At 38.0% G+C, this 15,308-nt stretch overlaps 1 protein-coding gene across 1 annotated transcript in view; it reads left to right on the top strand.

The window, feature by feature from the left end:
• NLRC4 (NLR family CARD domain containing 4) overlaps nucleotides 1–15,308 on the top strand; it is a gene marked incomplete at its 5' end in the record, with an annotated part of 48,355 nt that overhangs the window by 22,498 nt on the left and 10,549 nt on the right. The window contains 4 exons of the mRNA XM_081253898.1: nucleotides 3,552–3,644; nucleotides 3,796–3,966; nucleotides 6,207–6,299; nucleotides 7,419–7,586. Coding sequence (XP_081110024.1) covers nucleotides 3,552–3,644; nucleotides 3,796–3,966; nucleotides 6,207–6,299; nucleotides 7,419–7,586 — 525 coding nt within the window. The remainder of the gene's footprint in view (nucleotides 1–3,551; nucleotides 3,645–3,795; nucleotides 3,967–6,206; nucleotides 6,300–7,418; nucleotides 7,587–15,308) is intronic.

Raw genomic sequence — 15,308 nt, forward strand, 5'->3', positions numbered from 1 at the left:
ATATTTTTATTTTGGCTGCGCCGGGTCTTAGTTGCAGAACGTGGGATCTTCGTTGTGGCATGTGGGATCTTTAGTTGTGGCATGCGGGCTCTTAGTTGCAGCATGCAGACTTCTTAGTTGTGGCTTGCAGACTCTTAGTTGTGGCATGCATGCAGGATCTAGTTCCCTGACCAGGGATCGAACCTGGGCCCCCTGCATTGGGAGCATGGAGTCTTACCCACTGGACCACCAGGGAAGTCCCTACCCATTTTTAATTGGGTCAATTTGTTTTCTTAATGTTGAGTTTTAAGTGTTTTTTAAAAATATATTCACGATACAAGTCCTTTGTGAGATAAGTGATTTGAAAATATTTTCTCCCAATCTGTAGCTAGTCTTTTCATTCTTTAACAGTGTATTTCATAGAACAAAAGTTTTACATTTTGTTGCTGTCCATTTTTTTTCTTTATAAATCATGCTTTTGGTGTCATGTCTAAGAACTCTTTGCATAACCCCAGGTCATGATGATTTTTTCCTATATTTTCTTTTAAAGTTTTATGTTTTACATTTAGATCTATGATCCATTTTGAGTTAACATTTGTGTAAGGTGTGAAGTTTAGATCAAGGTTCATTTTTCTTCCCTATGGATATCCAGTTGTTCTGTTTATTGAAATGGCTATTCTTTCATGTTTGAATAGCCTTTGTATCTTTGCCCAAATTTTTTGGCTATACTTTTATGGGTGTATTTCTGGATACTATTTTCCATTGATCTTTCATTTGCCAATACCCTTGTCTATCCCTTGCCAATACTACATTGTCTTAGTAACTTTTACTTTATAGTAAGTCATAAAATTGGGTAGTGTTATTTCTCCAACTTTCTTCTTCTTTTTCAAAATAATTTTAGAATATTCTAGTTCCTTTGTCCTTCCATATAAAGTTTAGAATCACATTTTTTTTTTTTTTTTTTTGGCGGCATCGCATGGCCTGTGGGACCTTAGTTCCCCAACCAGGGGTTTGAACCTGAGCCTTTAGCAGTGAAATCACAGAGTCCTAACCATTGGACTGCCAGGAAATTCCCAAGAATCACATTGTTTATATCGTCAAAAACTTTTCTTGGGATCTTGGTTGAAATTACATTAAATCTATAGAACAATTTAGGGAGAATTGACATTGTTATTATGTTGAATCTATAACCATGGTTTCTCTTTCCATTTGTTTAGATTTTCCTTGATTTCTTTTTTCACCATTTTGTACTTTTCATCATGTTGACTGTGTATACGTTTTTTAGATTTATACCTTTTTCATTCTTTTGGAGCTACTGTAAATGGTAATTTTAAAAAATTTGGTTACCAATTATTTATTGCTACTACAGAAATACAGTTGATTTTTGTGTGTTGATCTTGTACTCTATACCTTTGACAAACTTATTTCATGTCACTTCCAAAAAGATTATTTTCATTTCTTCCTTTCCAATTTTGTATTCCTTTTATTAATTCATCTTTTAAAATAAATTAATTTAGTTACCTTTGGTTGCGTTGGGTCTTCATTGCTGTGCATGGGCTTTCTCTAGTTGCAGCGAGCAGGGGCTACTGTTGGTTGTGGTGTGCAGGCTTCTCATTGCGATGGCTTCTCTTGTTGCAGAGCACAGGTTCTAGGTGTGCAGGTGGGCTCTAGAGTGTGGGCTCAGTAGTTGTGGTGCACAGGCTTAGTTGCTCTGCAGCATGTGGGATCTTCCCAGACCAGGGATCGAACCCATGTCCCCTGCATTGGCAGGCAGATTCTTAACCACTGCACCACCAGGGAAGTCCCTGTATTCCTTTTATTTCATTTTCATGCCTTACTTCACTGATTATGGCTTGCAGTATAGTGTTGAATAGGAGAGGCAAAAGTGAACATCCTCCCTTGTTCCTGATCCTAGGGAGTAAGCATTCAGACTTTCACCATGAAGTGTGATGCTAACTGTAGTTTTTTTTTGAAGGTGGCTTTTATCAGGTTGGGGAAGTTTCCTTCTATTCCTAGGTTGCTGAGGATTTTTATCATGAATGGTTATTGGATTGTATCAACCATTTTTGCTGTATCAATTTATATGATCATGTAGTTTTTCTTCGTTAGACTGTTAATATAGTGAAGTATGTGGATTGATTTCCAAATATCAAAACAGTCCTGCAGGGCTTCCCTGGTGGCGCAGTGGTTGAGAGTCCACCTGCCAATTCAGGGGACATGGGTTTGTGCCCCGGTCCAGGAGGATGCCACATGCCGTGGAGCGGCTGGGCCCGTGAGCCATGGCTGCTGGGGCTGCGCGTCTGGAGCCTGTGCTCCGCAACGGGAGAGGCCACAACAGTGAGAGGCCCGCGTACCGCAAAAAAACCCAAACCAAACCAAAACAAACAAACAAACAAAAAAAACAGTCCTGCATTCCCTGTATGAAGCTCATTTGGTGGTAGTATAATATTCTTTTTATATATGGCTGGACTCCTTGGTAATATTTTGTTGAGGATTTCATAAGTGATATTGGTTTGAAGTTTTCTTTTGTTTTATTCCCTTAGTCTGGGTTTCAGATTGGTTAGTGGTAGTGTCATAAAATGAGTTGGGAAGTGTTGTCTGTATTTCTGTTTCCTGGAAATGATTGTGTAGAATTGGTGTTATTTCTTCTTTGAAAGTTTGGTAGAATTTGCAAGTTAAATTATCTGTGCCTGCAGCTTTCTTTTTTGGAAAATTTTAAACAACAAATTCAATTTCCTTAGTTATACAGGACTATTCAGATTACTTATGTAATGTTGGGTAAGTTTTACTAGTTTGTGCCTTTCAAGAAACTCTGCAATTTTGTCTATGTTGTCAAATTTATGCATGTAGATTTGTTCATATTATTCTCTATCCTTTTAACATCTGTGATTTCTGTAATGATATCTTCCCTTTCGTTTCTGATGTTGGTAATTTGTTATTCCTCATTTTTTCTTTGTCAGTCTTGCTAGAAATTTATCAGTTTTATTGATCTTTTCAAAGATATAGCTTTTAATTTCCATTGATTTTTCCCTATTGTTTCTGTTTGTGATTTGTTATTGATTTCTGCCCTTATCTTTATTATTTTATTGCTTTGTCTTGCATTGGGTTTCTTTTGCTCTTCTCTAGTTTCTGAAGTAGTAAGCTTAGGTTGTTGATTTGAAAACTTTCCTTATTTCTAATATAAGCATTCAATGCTCTAAACCTCCCTTTAAGTAACTGTTAACTGGAGATTTTGATATATTTTATTTTTATTTCTGTATTTTTCAAAATATTGTCTAATTTTCCTTGAGACTTCCTGTTTGATCCATGCTTGTTTAGAAGTGCGTTGTTTAATTTCCAACTGTTTGGAGATTTCCCAGTTATCTTTCTGTTATTGTTTTCTATTGTAATTCCATTATATTTTGAAAACATGCTTTTAGCTAAGGAAGATCCCCATCTCTCACCAAAAAAATATATTTTCGTGTCAATTTCATGAGTATTTCTTGCCCATAGTGACAACTAAAATCTTTTGATTGGTAATAGAAATATAGTAAATGACAGCTGAACACAGTCCAATCCCTTTTCTTTGGCAGGTGGTCTGACTGACAGCTTAGGTAATTTGAAGAACCTTATGAAGCTCATACTGGATAATATTAAGATGAATGAGGAAGATGCTATAAAACTAGGTCAGATTTTGTTTTCTCTAATATATTTACTAATACAAGTTTGATAATAAGAACAGCTAAGACACTTTGACACTGGCTGTGTCTATACAAGGCAAGGATACCTTTATGTACTTGGTGTCTTAATGCATTTCCTTTCCTTTTTTTTTTGCAGCTGAAGGTCTGACAAATCTGAAAAAGATGTGTTTACTTCGTTTGACCCACTTGTCTGATATAGGGGAGGGAATGGATTACATAGTCAAGTCTCTGTCAGCTGAACCCTGTGACCTTAAAGAAATCCAATTAGTCTCCTGCTGCCTGTCAGGAAATGCTGTGAAAACCCTAGGTAACTGCTGCCTGCATTATGAAAATAGTGTAAGAAAATATGTGATATTTTCATACTAAGGCATGCTAAGTCTCTCAAATGGAAATTTAATTTTTAGGGAAATTGGAAAAGATAATAAAGACTTCTAGGTAATATCTAACTTATTTTTAATGACCTTTTTCATGACTGGAATGAAAATTTATTATGGATGAATAATAGGAGAGAATTTCAGGATAATTGAAGATGTCATTTTAAGAAAAGGTAAAGAGGAAGAAAATAAGAAATAGGTGCTTGAAGCTTGGCACATATTCTGTTATATAATAACTGCTTAATAAAAATTTGGATGAATGGATAAATAAGTGATTGAGAAGCAGAGAGAGAAGGATTTCCTTAAATGTTTTCAGGCTTTCCAATGCTTACCTATTGCCCTGTTAAGATGGAGTTAATGTGCATCAATATGAGTAGAGTCTTTTGAGTTCTTAAAGTGTGCATATACCAAGTATGGAGAAAACTTTGCATATTTCTGGATAAACTAGATTCAGATTTTTTTTAAATTTAGATTTTGGTAAAAAAGATGGTCGAGCCCTTTTAAAAACAGAATACACAACTGCTAGGGGTCTGTAAAGTTTCCTAAGGAAACTATTTATATGCCAACATAAATCAAAAGCTAGAGAAACCCAGGATTAGAAAAGGCCAGATAAACAATGGAAAGCATGAGAATGATGAGCATACTCCTTTACTTCTCTACTTGCCCTGCAGAGAGAAAGGTTTAGAACTGAAAATAGCAGCTGTACCCTTTTTAAGAGGAGTTCTGCAGGTTTTTTATTTTAAACCAAATCCCAGAAGATATTTTATTCTAAGAAAAGGGGTCATATGATTGCTTAAAAGTAATAATAGCAGGCTTCCCTGGTGGCACAGTGGTTGAGAGTCCTCCTGCCAGTGCAGGGAACATGGGTTCATGCCCTGGTCCGGGAAGATCCCACATGCCACGGAGCGGCGGGCCCATGAGCCATGGCCGCTGAGCCTGGGTGTCCGGAGCCTGTGCTCCGCAAAGGGAGAGGCCACAGCAGTGAGAGGCACGCGTACTGCAAAATAATAAATAAATAAAATAAAAAATAATAATAGCTAATATTATAATAAGAGTATATATTCATTAAAAATTGACTATTTTTAAAGGAGATTTTTCTCATTAGTCTTGATAGGAAAAACTTCAACTAGATTAAACAACCATGATAAATATCTGAAATGAAAAGAATTAAGCAGTGATCAGCTAGAGTGATGGCATTTTATGATTAATGTTTACATGTAATAGAGTTTTCCAAATTTTAACCTCAGTATATTTGTGTCTTTGTCATTAAAATACATGTCTTGTAGACGGAGTTGGGTCTTGCTTTAAAAAAAAAATCTAGTCTTATTAATCTCTTTAACTGGAGTGTTTAATCCATTTACACTTAATGTAATTATTTATAGGACTAGATTTCCATCAGTCATTTTGCTATTTGTTTTCTATTTTTCTCATGTCTTTTTTTTTTTTTTTTTTTTTTTTGCCGTACACGGGCCTCTCACTGTTGTGGCCTCTCCCGCTGCGGAGCACAGGCTCCGGACACGCAGGCTCAGCAGCCATGGCTCACGGGCCTAGTCGCTCCACGGCATGTGGGATCTTCCTGGACTGGGGCACGAACCCATGTCCCTTTCATCGGCAGGCGGACTCTCAACCACTGCGCCACCAAGGAAGCCCCTCATCTGTCTTTTTTTAATTTCTAAGTTTTTATTATTAGTATCACCACTATGACATTAACAAAATCATCTAAACTGAGTACACAAAGAACAGCTCAGCTCATCTGGTTTTTGTTCCTTTGTTTCTCCTTCATGATAGGGCATTTTAGAATTGTAAGCACCCTCACAGATTATTTAGTTCACCTTCCTTATTCTAAAGATGAAGACACTGAGGCTTAGAGAAATGGAGTGACTTTACTAAAGTGACTAAAAAACTATATTCCCGGATGCTTTAGGCTTTTTGTGAATTTTTTAGTCAGAACTTAGAACAAGGAAATATCCGTGCACCAGTCATAGTTGTGGCAATTGGGGGTTAAACCTATCCAGATACTTTTTGAAATAAATTAATTAATTAAGTCAAATAATGGTTTGTATACTATCAACAAAGAAAACAAGGACTCAGAATTCTTCTAAGGATTTTTAAAAATGCATTTATAGTTCCCTGAAAGTCTTGTTGTTTTGGATTAAAAAAATTTTTTTTGCAGCTCAGAATCTTCACAACTTGGCCAAACTAAGCATTCTTGAATTATCTGAAAATCATCTGGAAAAGGATGGAAATGAAGCTCTTCATGAACTAAGTAAGAATGACAATTTAGGGACTTCCCTGGTAGTACAGTGGCTAAGACTCTGCACTTCCACTGCAGGGGGCGGTGCAGGTTCAATTCCTGGTCAGGGAACTAAGATCCTACATACAGCGTTGTGTGGCCAAAAAAAAAAAAAAACAACGATTGACAACTTAGCCAAAATCAAATACTCAAATAGTCATCATTATCAGATACTCAAATAGTCTTTTATCTACATATGCCTTACTAGATGGACCTTAAGTAAGTCATTTAGCCCTTCCTTAAACTGCCCTTGAGGAATACAGGCCCATGGTTTTTGAGTTACCAGTTTTCCCATACTCACTGCACCTGAGACTCCCACCTGCTTTTCTCCTTCTAGTGAGCTAGTGTCTGAGAGTAAGTGATATTCAAGACAAATCTGCTTAAGTTAGTGATAAGATTTTTTTTAAATTAATTTATTAATTTTTGGCTGCATTGGGTCTTCATTGTTGTGCGTGGGCTTTCTCTAGCTGCAGCGAGTGGGGGCCACGCTTCGTTGTGGTGTGTGGGCTTCTCATTGCAGTGGCTTTTCTTGTTGTGGAGCTCAGGCTTCAGTAGTTGTGGCACGTGAGCTCAGCAGTTGTGGCTCACGGGCTCTAGAGCACAGGCTCAGTAGTTGTGGAGCACGGGCCCAGCTGCTCTGTGGCATGTGGGATCTTCCAGGACCAGGGCTTGAACCCGCGTCCCCTGCACTGACAGGAGGATTCTTAATCACTGCGCCACCAAGGGAAGTCCCAGTGATAAGATTTTTAAGGTGTAATAATGCTACTGTGATTATGTTAGAATTAAAAAACCTGACACTTAACTGTCTGAGATTTGCTTCAAAATAATATAGAAGGGAAGGAATTTGATGACAATGAAGCAAGGGTGCCCATGATTCAGGGTTTGTTGAAAGTTGGCTTATTAGTACATATAATTTCATTATACTGTTCTGTATGTTTGTATATTCTTGAACACTTCCCGTAAAAATATTAACAAAAAACCCAAGTAGATCCTTATTGCACATTAAGCAGGCTGCAGAGATAAAAATCGTTCCTTCTCCCACATCAATTTTGAGATGGATCCAATTCCTGAATTGCTCTCTGGTTCTTCAAGTTGACAGGCTGCACATCGTGGAACAGCTAAATGTGCTGATGCTGCCCTGGTGCAGTGATGAACGAGTCAGCTTGGCCAGGCTGCTGGAGCAACTGAAGGGGGCCCCACAGCTCATCAAGCTTGGGCTGAGAAACTGGAGACTCACAGATGCAGAGATTAGAATTCTAGGTAGGTATACGCACGGAGCCAAGAGAAAAGAAGTTAGCCCTCACAAAGTTCTTCAGCTAGCTTGCTCTATTTAGTTAGTTAGCATCTTTATTTATTTATTCGCCTCCTCTTTTTTATATAAATATATTGAAAGAGGGTTCATACATGTTAAGGAGTAAAATGATTGAAAACACTGGCCTGCCTTCAGGTTTTTAAGCATTTCACCTAACAGTGTTAAAAGGAAAAACATTCACGTTATCTGACAAGGTGTATTGTGTTAGGAATTGCTCTTCTAGCCCTAACTGTCTGAAATTCAGCAATGCCCTTCCAATCTTGGGAAATATTTTTACGTCACTTGTTGGGTATTCAAAACATGTAAAGGTAAGTGCAACTTTATGTAAATGGGGTCAAGGAATATCTTTAAGTAGCTGTGATATAATCCAGGAACAAACAGAGATACATAAATGACTGAAAACAATGATAGTTTCAGGCAGTTGATGAAGGGTATGCATGCTCTCTGTATTAGTTATCAATGTCTGTGTAAGATTACCCCAAAACTTAGTGGCTTAAAACAACTATAAACATTATCTCACTTTTCGGTGGGTCTGGAATTTGGAAGCAGCTTAGCTGGGTGGTTCTGACTTAGGCTCTGTCATGACTGGGGCTGCTGGAGACCTGCTTCCAAGGTGGTTCCTCACTTGGTTGGCAGGTTAATGCTGGCTGTTGGCTGGAGGGCTTAGTTTCTCATGCCTGGACCTCTCCATAGACTGCTTGCATGTCCTCACAACATGGCAGCTCACTTCCTCCAGAGCAAGAAATCCAAGGGAGAACCAATTAGAAGTTGCAATAACTTTTATGACCTAGCCTTGGAAGACCATTTCTGGTCACCTCTGCTCTGTCCTATGGGTTACCCAGGTCAGCCCAATCCACTGTGGGAGGGGACAACACAGAGGAGTGAATACTAGATGAGAATCATTGGAGCCAACTTGAAGACTGACCACCATATTACCTGAGGCAAAGGACTAGTGAAAACAGCCTTGACTGCCTTCATTTCCCTCATGGATTGTCTAGAATAAATTCGTAGTATATATATCATAAAACTTACCATTTTAACCATTTTTAACTCTACAGTTTTGCGGCATTCACATTCTTATGCTACCACCATCACCATCCATCTCCAGAACTTTTTCATTCTCACTGGCTGAAACTCTACCCATTAAAGACTAACTCCCCTCTTTTAAAAACGTTCTCTCTTACAGATGCGTATGTCTTTAAGTCCTTATGCTGCCCAAAGGTTTTTTTTTTTTTAACATCTTTATTGGAGTATAATTGCTTTACAATGGTGTGTTAGTTTCTGCTGTATAAGAAAGTAAATCAGCTATACATATACATATATCCACATATCTCCTCCCTCTTGTGTCTCCCTCCCATCCTCCCTATCCCACCGGGGTATGCCTAGTAGTGGGACTGCGGTCGTATGGTAGCTCTATTTTTAATTTTTAAAGAAAACCCCATACTGTTCTCCATAGTGGCTGTATCGATTTACATTCCCACCCACAGTGCAAGAGGGTTCCCTTTTCTCCACACCCTCTCCAGCATTTATTGTTTGTAGATATTTTGATGATGGCCATTCTGACTCGTGTGAGACTATATCTCATTTTAGTTTTGATTTGCATTTCTCTAATGATTAGTGATGTTGAGCATCCCTTCATGTGTTTGTTGGCAATCTGGATATCTTCTTTGGAGAAATGTCTATTTAAGTCCTCTGCCCATATTTGGATTGGGTTGTTTTTTTGATATTGAACTGCATGAACTGCTTGTAAATTTTGGAGATTAATCCTTTGTCTGTTGTTTCGTTTGCAAATATTTTCTCCCATTCTGAGGGTTGTCTCTTCATCTTGTTTATGGTTTCCTTTGCTGTGCAAAAGCTTTGAAGTTTCATTAGGTCCCATTTGTTTATTTTGTTTTTATTTCCATTTCTCTAGGAGGTGGGTCCAAAAGGACCTTGCTGTGATTTATGTCATAGAGTGTTCTGCCTATGTTTTCCTCGAAGAGTTTCATAGTGTCTGGCCTTACATTTAGGTCTTTAATCCATTTTGAATTTATTTTTGTGTATGGTGTTAGGGAGTGTTCTAATTTCATTCTTTTACATGTAGCTGTCCAGTGTTCCCAGCACCACTTATTGAAGAGGCTGTCTTTTCTCCATTGTATATTCTTGCCTCCTTTATCAAAAATAAGGTGACCATATGTGCATGGCTTTACCTCTGGGCTTTCTATCCTGTTCCATTGATCTATATTTCTGTTTCAGTGCCAGTATGATACTGACTTGATTACTGTAGCTTTGTAGTATAGTCTGAAGTCAGGGAGCCGGATTCCTCCAGCTCCATTTTTCTTTCTCAAGATTGCTTTCGCTATTTGGGGTCTTTTGTGTTTCCATACAAATTATGAATTATTTTTCTTAGTTCTGTGAAAAATGCCAGTGGTAGTTTGATAGGTATTGCATTAAATCTGTAGATTGCTTTGGGTAGTATAGTCATTTTCACAATGTTGATTCTTCCAGTCCAAGAACATGGTATATCTCTCCATCTGTTTGTATCATCTTTAATTTCTTTCATCAGTGTCTTATAGTTTTCTGCATACAGGTCTTTTGTCTCCTTAGGTAGGTTTATTCCTAGGTATTTTATTCTTTTTGTTGTAGTGGTAAATGGGAGTGTTTCCTTAATTTTTCTTTCAGATTTTTCATCATTAGTGTATAGGAATGCAAGAGATTTCTGTGCATTACTTTTGTACCCTGCTACTTTACCAGATTCATTGATTAGCTCTAGTAGTTTTCTGGTAGCATATTTAGGATTCTCTATGTATAATATGTCATCTACAAACAGTGACACCTTTACTTCTTTTCTGATTTGGATTCCTTTTATTTCTATTTCTTCTCTGATTGCTGTGTTTAAAACTTCCAAAACTGTGTTGAATAATAGTGGTGAGAGTGGACAACCTTGTCCTGCTCCTGATCTTAGAGGAAATGGTTTGTTTCTCACCATTGACAACGATGTTGGCTGTGGGTTTGTCAGATATGGCCTTTAAAATGTTGAGGTAAGTTCCCTCTATGCCTACTTTCTGGAGGGTATTTATCACAAATCGGTGTTGAATTTTGTCGAAAGCTTTTTCTGCATCTATTGAGATGATCATATAGTTTTTCTTCTTCAAGTTGTTAATATGGTTTATCACACTGATTGGTGTGTATATAGAAGAATCCTTGCATTCCTGGGATAAACCTCACTTGATCATGGTTTATGATCCTTTTAATGTGCTGTTGGACTCTGTTTGTTAGTATTTTGTTGAGGATTTTCACATCTATGTTCATCAGTGATATTGGCCTGTAGTTTTCTTTCTTTGTGACATCTTTGTCTGGTTTTGGTATCAGGGTGATGGTGGCCTCGTAGAATGAGTTTGGGAGTGTTCCTCCCTCTGCTATACTTTGGAAGAGTTTGAGAAAGATAGGTCTTAGCTCTTCTCTAAATGTTTGATAGAATTCGCCTGTGAAGCCATCTGGTCTGGGCTTTTGTTTGTTGGAAGATTTTTAGTCACCGTCTCAATGTCAGTACTTGTGATTGGTCTGTTTATATTTTCTATTTCTTCCTGGTTCAGTCTCAGAAAGTTGTGCTTTTCTAAGAATTTGTCCATTTCTTCCAGGTTGTCCACTTTATTGGCATAGAGTTGCTTGTAGTAATCTCTCATGATCCTTTGTATTTCTGCAGTGTCAGCTGTTACTTCTTTTTCATTTTAATTCTATTGATTTGTCTTTTGCCTTTTTTTCTTGATGAGTCTAGCTAATGGTTTATCAATTTTATCTTCTCAAAGAACCAGTTTTTAGTTTTATTGATCTTTGCTATCGTTTCCTTCATTTCTTTTTCATTTATTTCTGATCTGATCTTTATGATTTCTTTCTGCAAACTTTGGGTGTTTCTTTGTTCTTCTTTCTCTAATTGCTTTAGCTGTAAGGTTAGGTTTTTTATTTGAGATGTTTTTTGTTTCCTGAAGTAGGATTGTATTACTATAAACTTTCCTCTTAGAACTGCTTTTGCTGCATCCCATAGGTTTTGGGTTGTCGTGTTTTCATTGCCATTTGTCTCTAGTTATTTTTTGATTTCCTCTTTGATTTCTTCAGTGATCTCTTGGTTATTAAGCAGTGTATTATTTAGCCTTCACATGTTTGTATTTTTTATAGATGTTTTTCCAGTAATTGATATCTAGTCTAATAGCATTGTGGTTGGAAAAGATACTTGATACAATTTCAACTTTCTTAAATTTACCAAAGGTTGACTTGTGACCCAAGATATGATCTATCCTGGAGAATGTTCCCTGAGTACTTGAGAAGAAAGTGTATTCTGTTGTTTTTGGATGGAATGTCCTATAAATATCAATGAAGTCCATCTTATTTACTGTATCATTTAAAGCTTGTGTTTCCTTATTTATTTTCATTTTGGATGATCTGTCCATTGGTGAAAGTGGGGTGTTAAAGTCCCCTACTATTGTGTTACTGTTGTTTTCCCCTTTTATGGCTGTTAGCTTTTGCCTTATGTATTGAGGTGCTCCTATGTTGGGTGCATAAATATTTACAATTGTTATATCTTCTTCTTGGATTGATCCCTTGATCATTATGTAGTGTCCTTCTTTGTCTCTTGTAATAGTCTTTATTTTAAAGTGTATCTTGTCTGATATGAGACTTGCTACTCCAGCTTTCTTTTGATTTCCCTTTGCATGGAATATCTTTTTCCATCCCCTCACTTTCAGTCTGTATGTGTCCAGAGGTCTGAAGTGGGTCTCTTGTAGACAGCGTATATTCTTGTTTTTGTTTTGATACTTGTTTTTGTATCCATTCAGTTAGTCTATGTCTTTTGATGGGAGCATTTAATCCATTTACATTTAAGGTAATTATCAATATGTATGCTCCCATTACCATTTTCTTAATTGTTTTGGGTTTGTTATTGTAGGTCTTTTCCTTCTCTTGTGTTTCCTGACTAGAGACGTTCCTTTAGCATTTGTTGTAAAGCTGGTTTGGTGGTGGTGAATTCTCTTAGCTTTTGCTTGTCTGTAAAGGTTTTAACTTCTCCATCAAATCTGAATGAGATGCTTGCTGGGTAATCTTGGTTGTAGGTTTTTCTCTTTTGTCACTTTAAATATGTCTTGCCACTCCCTTCTGGCTTGCAGTTTCTGCTGAAAGATCAGCTGTTAATCTTATGGGGATTCCCTTGTATGTTATTTGTTGTTTTTCCCTTGCTGCTCTTAATATTTTTTTGTATTTAATTTTTGATAATTTGATTAATATGTGTATTGGTGTGTTTCTCCTTGGATTTATCCTGTATGGGACTCTCTGTGCTTCCTGGACTTGATTATTTCCTTTCCCATATTTGGGAAGTTTTCAACTATAATCTCTTCAAATATTTTCTCAGTACCTTTCTTTTTCTCTCCTTCTTCTGGGACCCCTATAATTCGAATGTTGGTGCGTTTAATGTTGTCCCAGAAGTCTCTAAGACTGTACTCAATTCTTTTCATTCTTCTTTATTCTGCTCTGCAGTAGTTATTTCCACTATTTTATCTTCCAGGTCACTTATCCATTCTTCTGCCTCAGTTATTCTGCTACTGATTCCTTCTAGAGAATGTTTAATTTCATTGATTGTGTTGTTCATCATTGTTTGTTGCTCTTTAGTTCTTCTAGATCCTTGTTAAACGTTTCTTGTGTTTCCTCCATTCTGTTTCCAAGATTTTGGATCATCTTTAGTATCATTACTCTGAATTCTTTTTCAGGTAGACTGCCTATTTCTTCATTTTTTTGGTCTGGTGGGTTTTTACCTTGCTCCTTCATCTGCTGTGTGTTTCTGTGTCTTCTCATTTTGCTTTACTGTTTTGGAGGTCTCCTTTCCACAGGCTGCAGGTACATAGTTCCTGTTGTTTTTGGTGTCTGCCCCCTGTGGCTAAGGTTGGTTCAGTGGGTTGTGTAGGCTTCCTGGTGTAGGGGACTGGTGCCTGTGTTCTGGTGGATGAGGCTGGGTCTTGTCTTTCTGGTGGGCAGGACCGTGTCTTCAGGTGTATTTTGGGGTGTCTGTGACCTTATTATGATTTTAGGCAGCCTCTCTGCTAATGGGTGGGGTTGTGTTCCTGTCTAATTGTTTGGCATGGGGCGTACAGCACTGTAGCTTGGTGGTTGTTGAGTGGAGCTGGGTCTTAGCATTGAGATGGAGATCTCTTGGAGAGCTTTCGCCATTTGAAATTACATGGAGCTGGGATGTCTCTGGTGGATGAATGTCCTGAACTCAGATCTCCCACCTCAGAGGCACAGGCCTGACACCTGGCTGGAGCACCAAGACCCTGTCAGCCACATGGCTGCTGGTCTTGCAGAGTCTCCTGGAGAGGCCTGCCCAAAGGTTTTGCCTTTCTTAGTGATGCTCCAAGTTATGGATCTTTCCTTCCCTTAATTTCTAACTCCACTTCCATCTTCTCTACCCACTCACTTTCCTTAACCCACCAAATCATATCATCTTGGCTATCATTCTTTCAGGCTTCCCTGCCATTCCGGTTGATGTTGGAAGCAGGTGGCTTCTGTGACAGACTAATTAGTTTGCTAATAAATAATCCCTCTCAGGTAACCTCATACCTAAAGCAAGTTGGAAAGAATATGTTTTTTCTTCAAGGAAGCTGTTGGGGAGTGTGTAGAATTAGAATTACAGGTGGGGGAGGCATTTTTAGGTAAAGACCTTTTACCATCTTTCAAATCTTTAAGTAGGCAGTTGCTTAATTTGCCCACTTCTGAGGCTGGCCATCGAGACCAGAGAAGGAGATGGTGTGTTTATTGAGAACTAAGCTAGGCAGAAATTTGCGATTTTACTTTAATAGCCTAGTGCCTAATCGCCTCCATATGTAAATGAGAAATTTAAACATAACAGAAGACAGCTGACTCTTGGAAATTTAGCTGTTATGATGTACCCCAAAATGCAACTGAAAAAAATGACTAAATGAAAACTCAATAGTAGTCGCTAATTTATTCTCAAAGTGTTTTTAAAAAGACTTTGTGGAATTATCATTATATGTCTAATAAAACCTAACATTATTATTCCTGTTTTATAAAGAAATAGGGACATCAGAAAGTTGTCATACTGAAGCAGGGAGAGGGTTAGAGGCAGAAGAGTTGATGGAAGGAGGGAGAGAGTGTAGGTGCTGGCATGGCTCCCCTCCAGCCATTTCCTCCACCTCCCAGAGGTATAAAAAGCAGTCTGCTTGGGCTTGAGGCATAAGCTGAAGAGTGAAAGCCAAGCGTTCTCTGCCTTTGGTCTCTAGCCAGGTGATGAGACTGCTATCTGTCAGTCCCCTCTAGAGGCTCCATCATTATGAAGTGGTTAGGTGCATTTGTTTTGGAGTCAGACAGACCTCCCCATCCCTTCCACTTGATAGATGTATGGTCTGCAGCAACGTGAAGTCTCTGAGCCTCAGTTTGCTCATCTGTCAAATGGGGAAAATTATGATGTCTACCATATGAGAGGTTATTGTGCTAATCCATAATTGAGCTAATGCATATTAAGTAAGTTCAACATTGACCCACTGTATATGCTCAATAAATGGTACTATGATCATTATCCTCTGGGGGCCTTCAAGGGGAACCAGATGCTAGGGTCATTTTCCTTTAAAAAAGATCTTCCTCAGCCTGCAAAATAAAATATAACCTGCTCGCTTTTGATGTATAAAACC

Source organism: Mesoplodon bidens, assembly GCF_964165515.1.
Source record: "Mesoplodon bidens genome assembly, chromosome: 14".
Lineage (NCBI taxonomy): Eukaryota > Metazoa > Chordata > Mammalia > Artiodactyla > Ziphiidae > Mesoplodon > Mesoplodon bidens.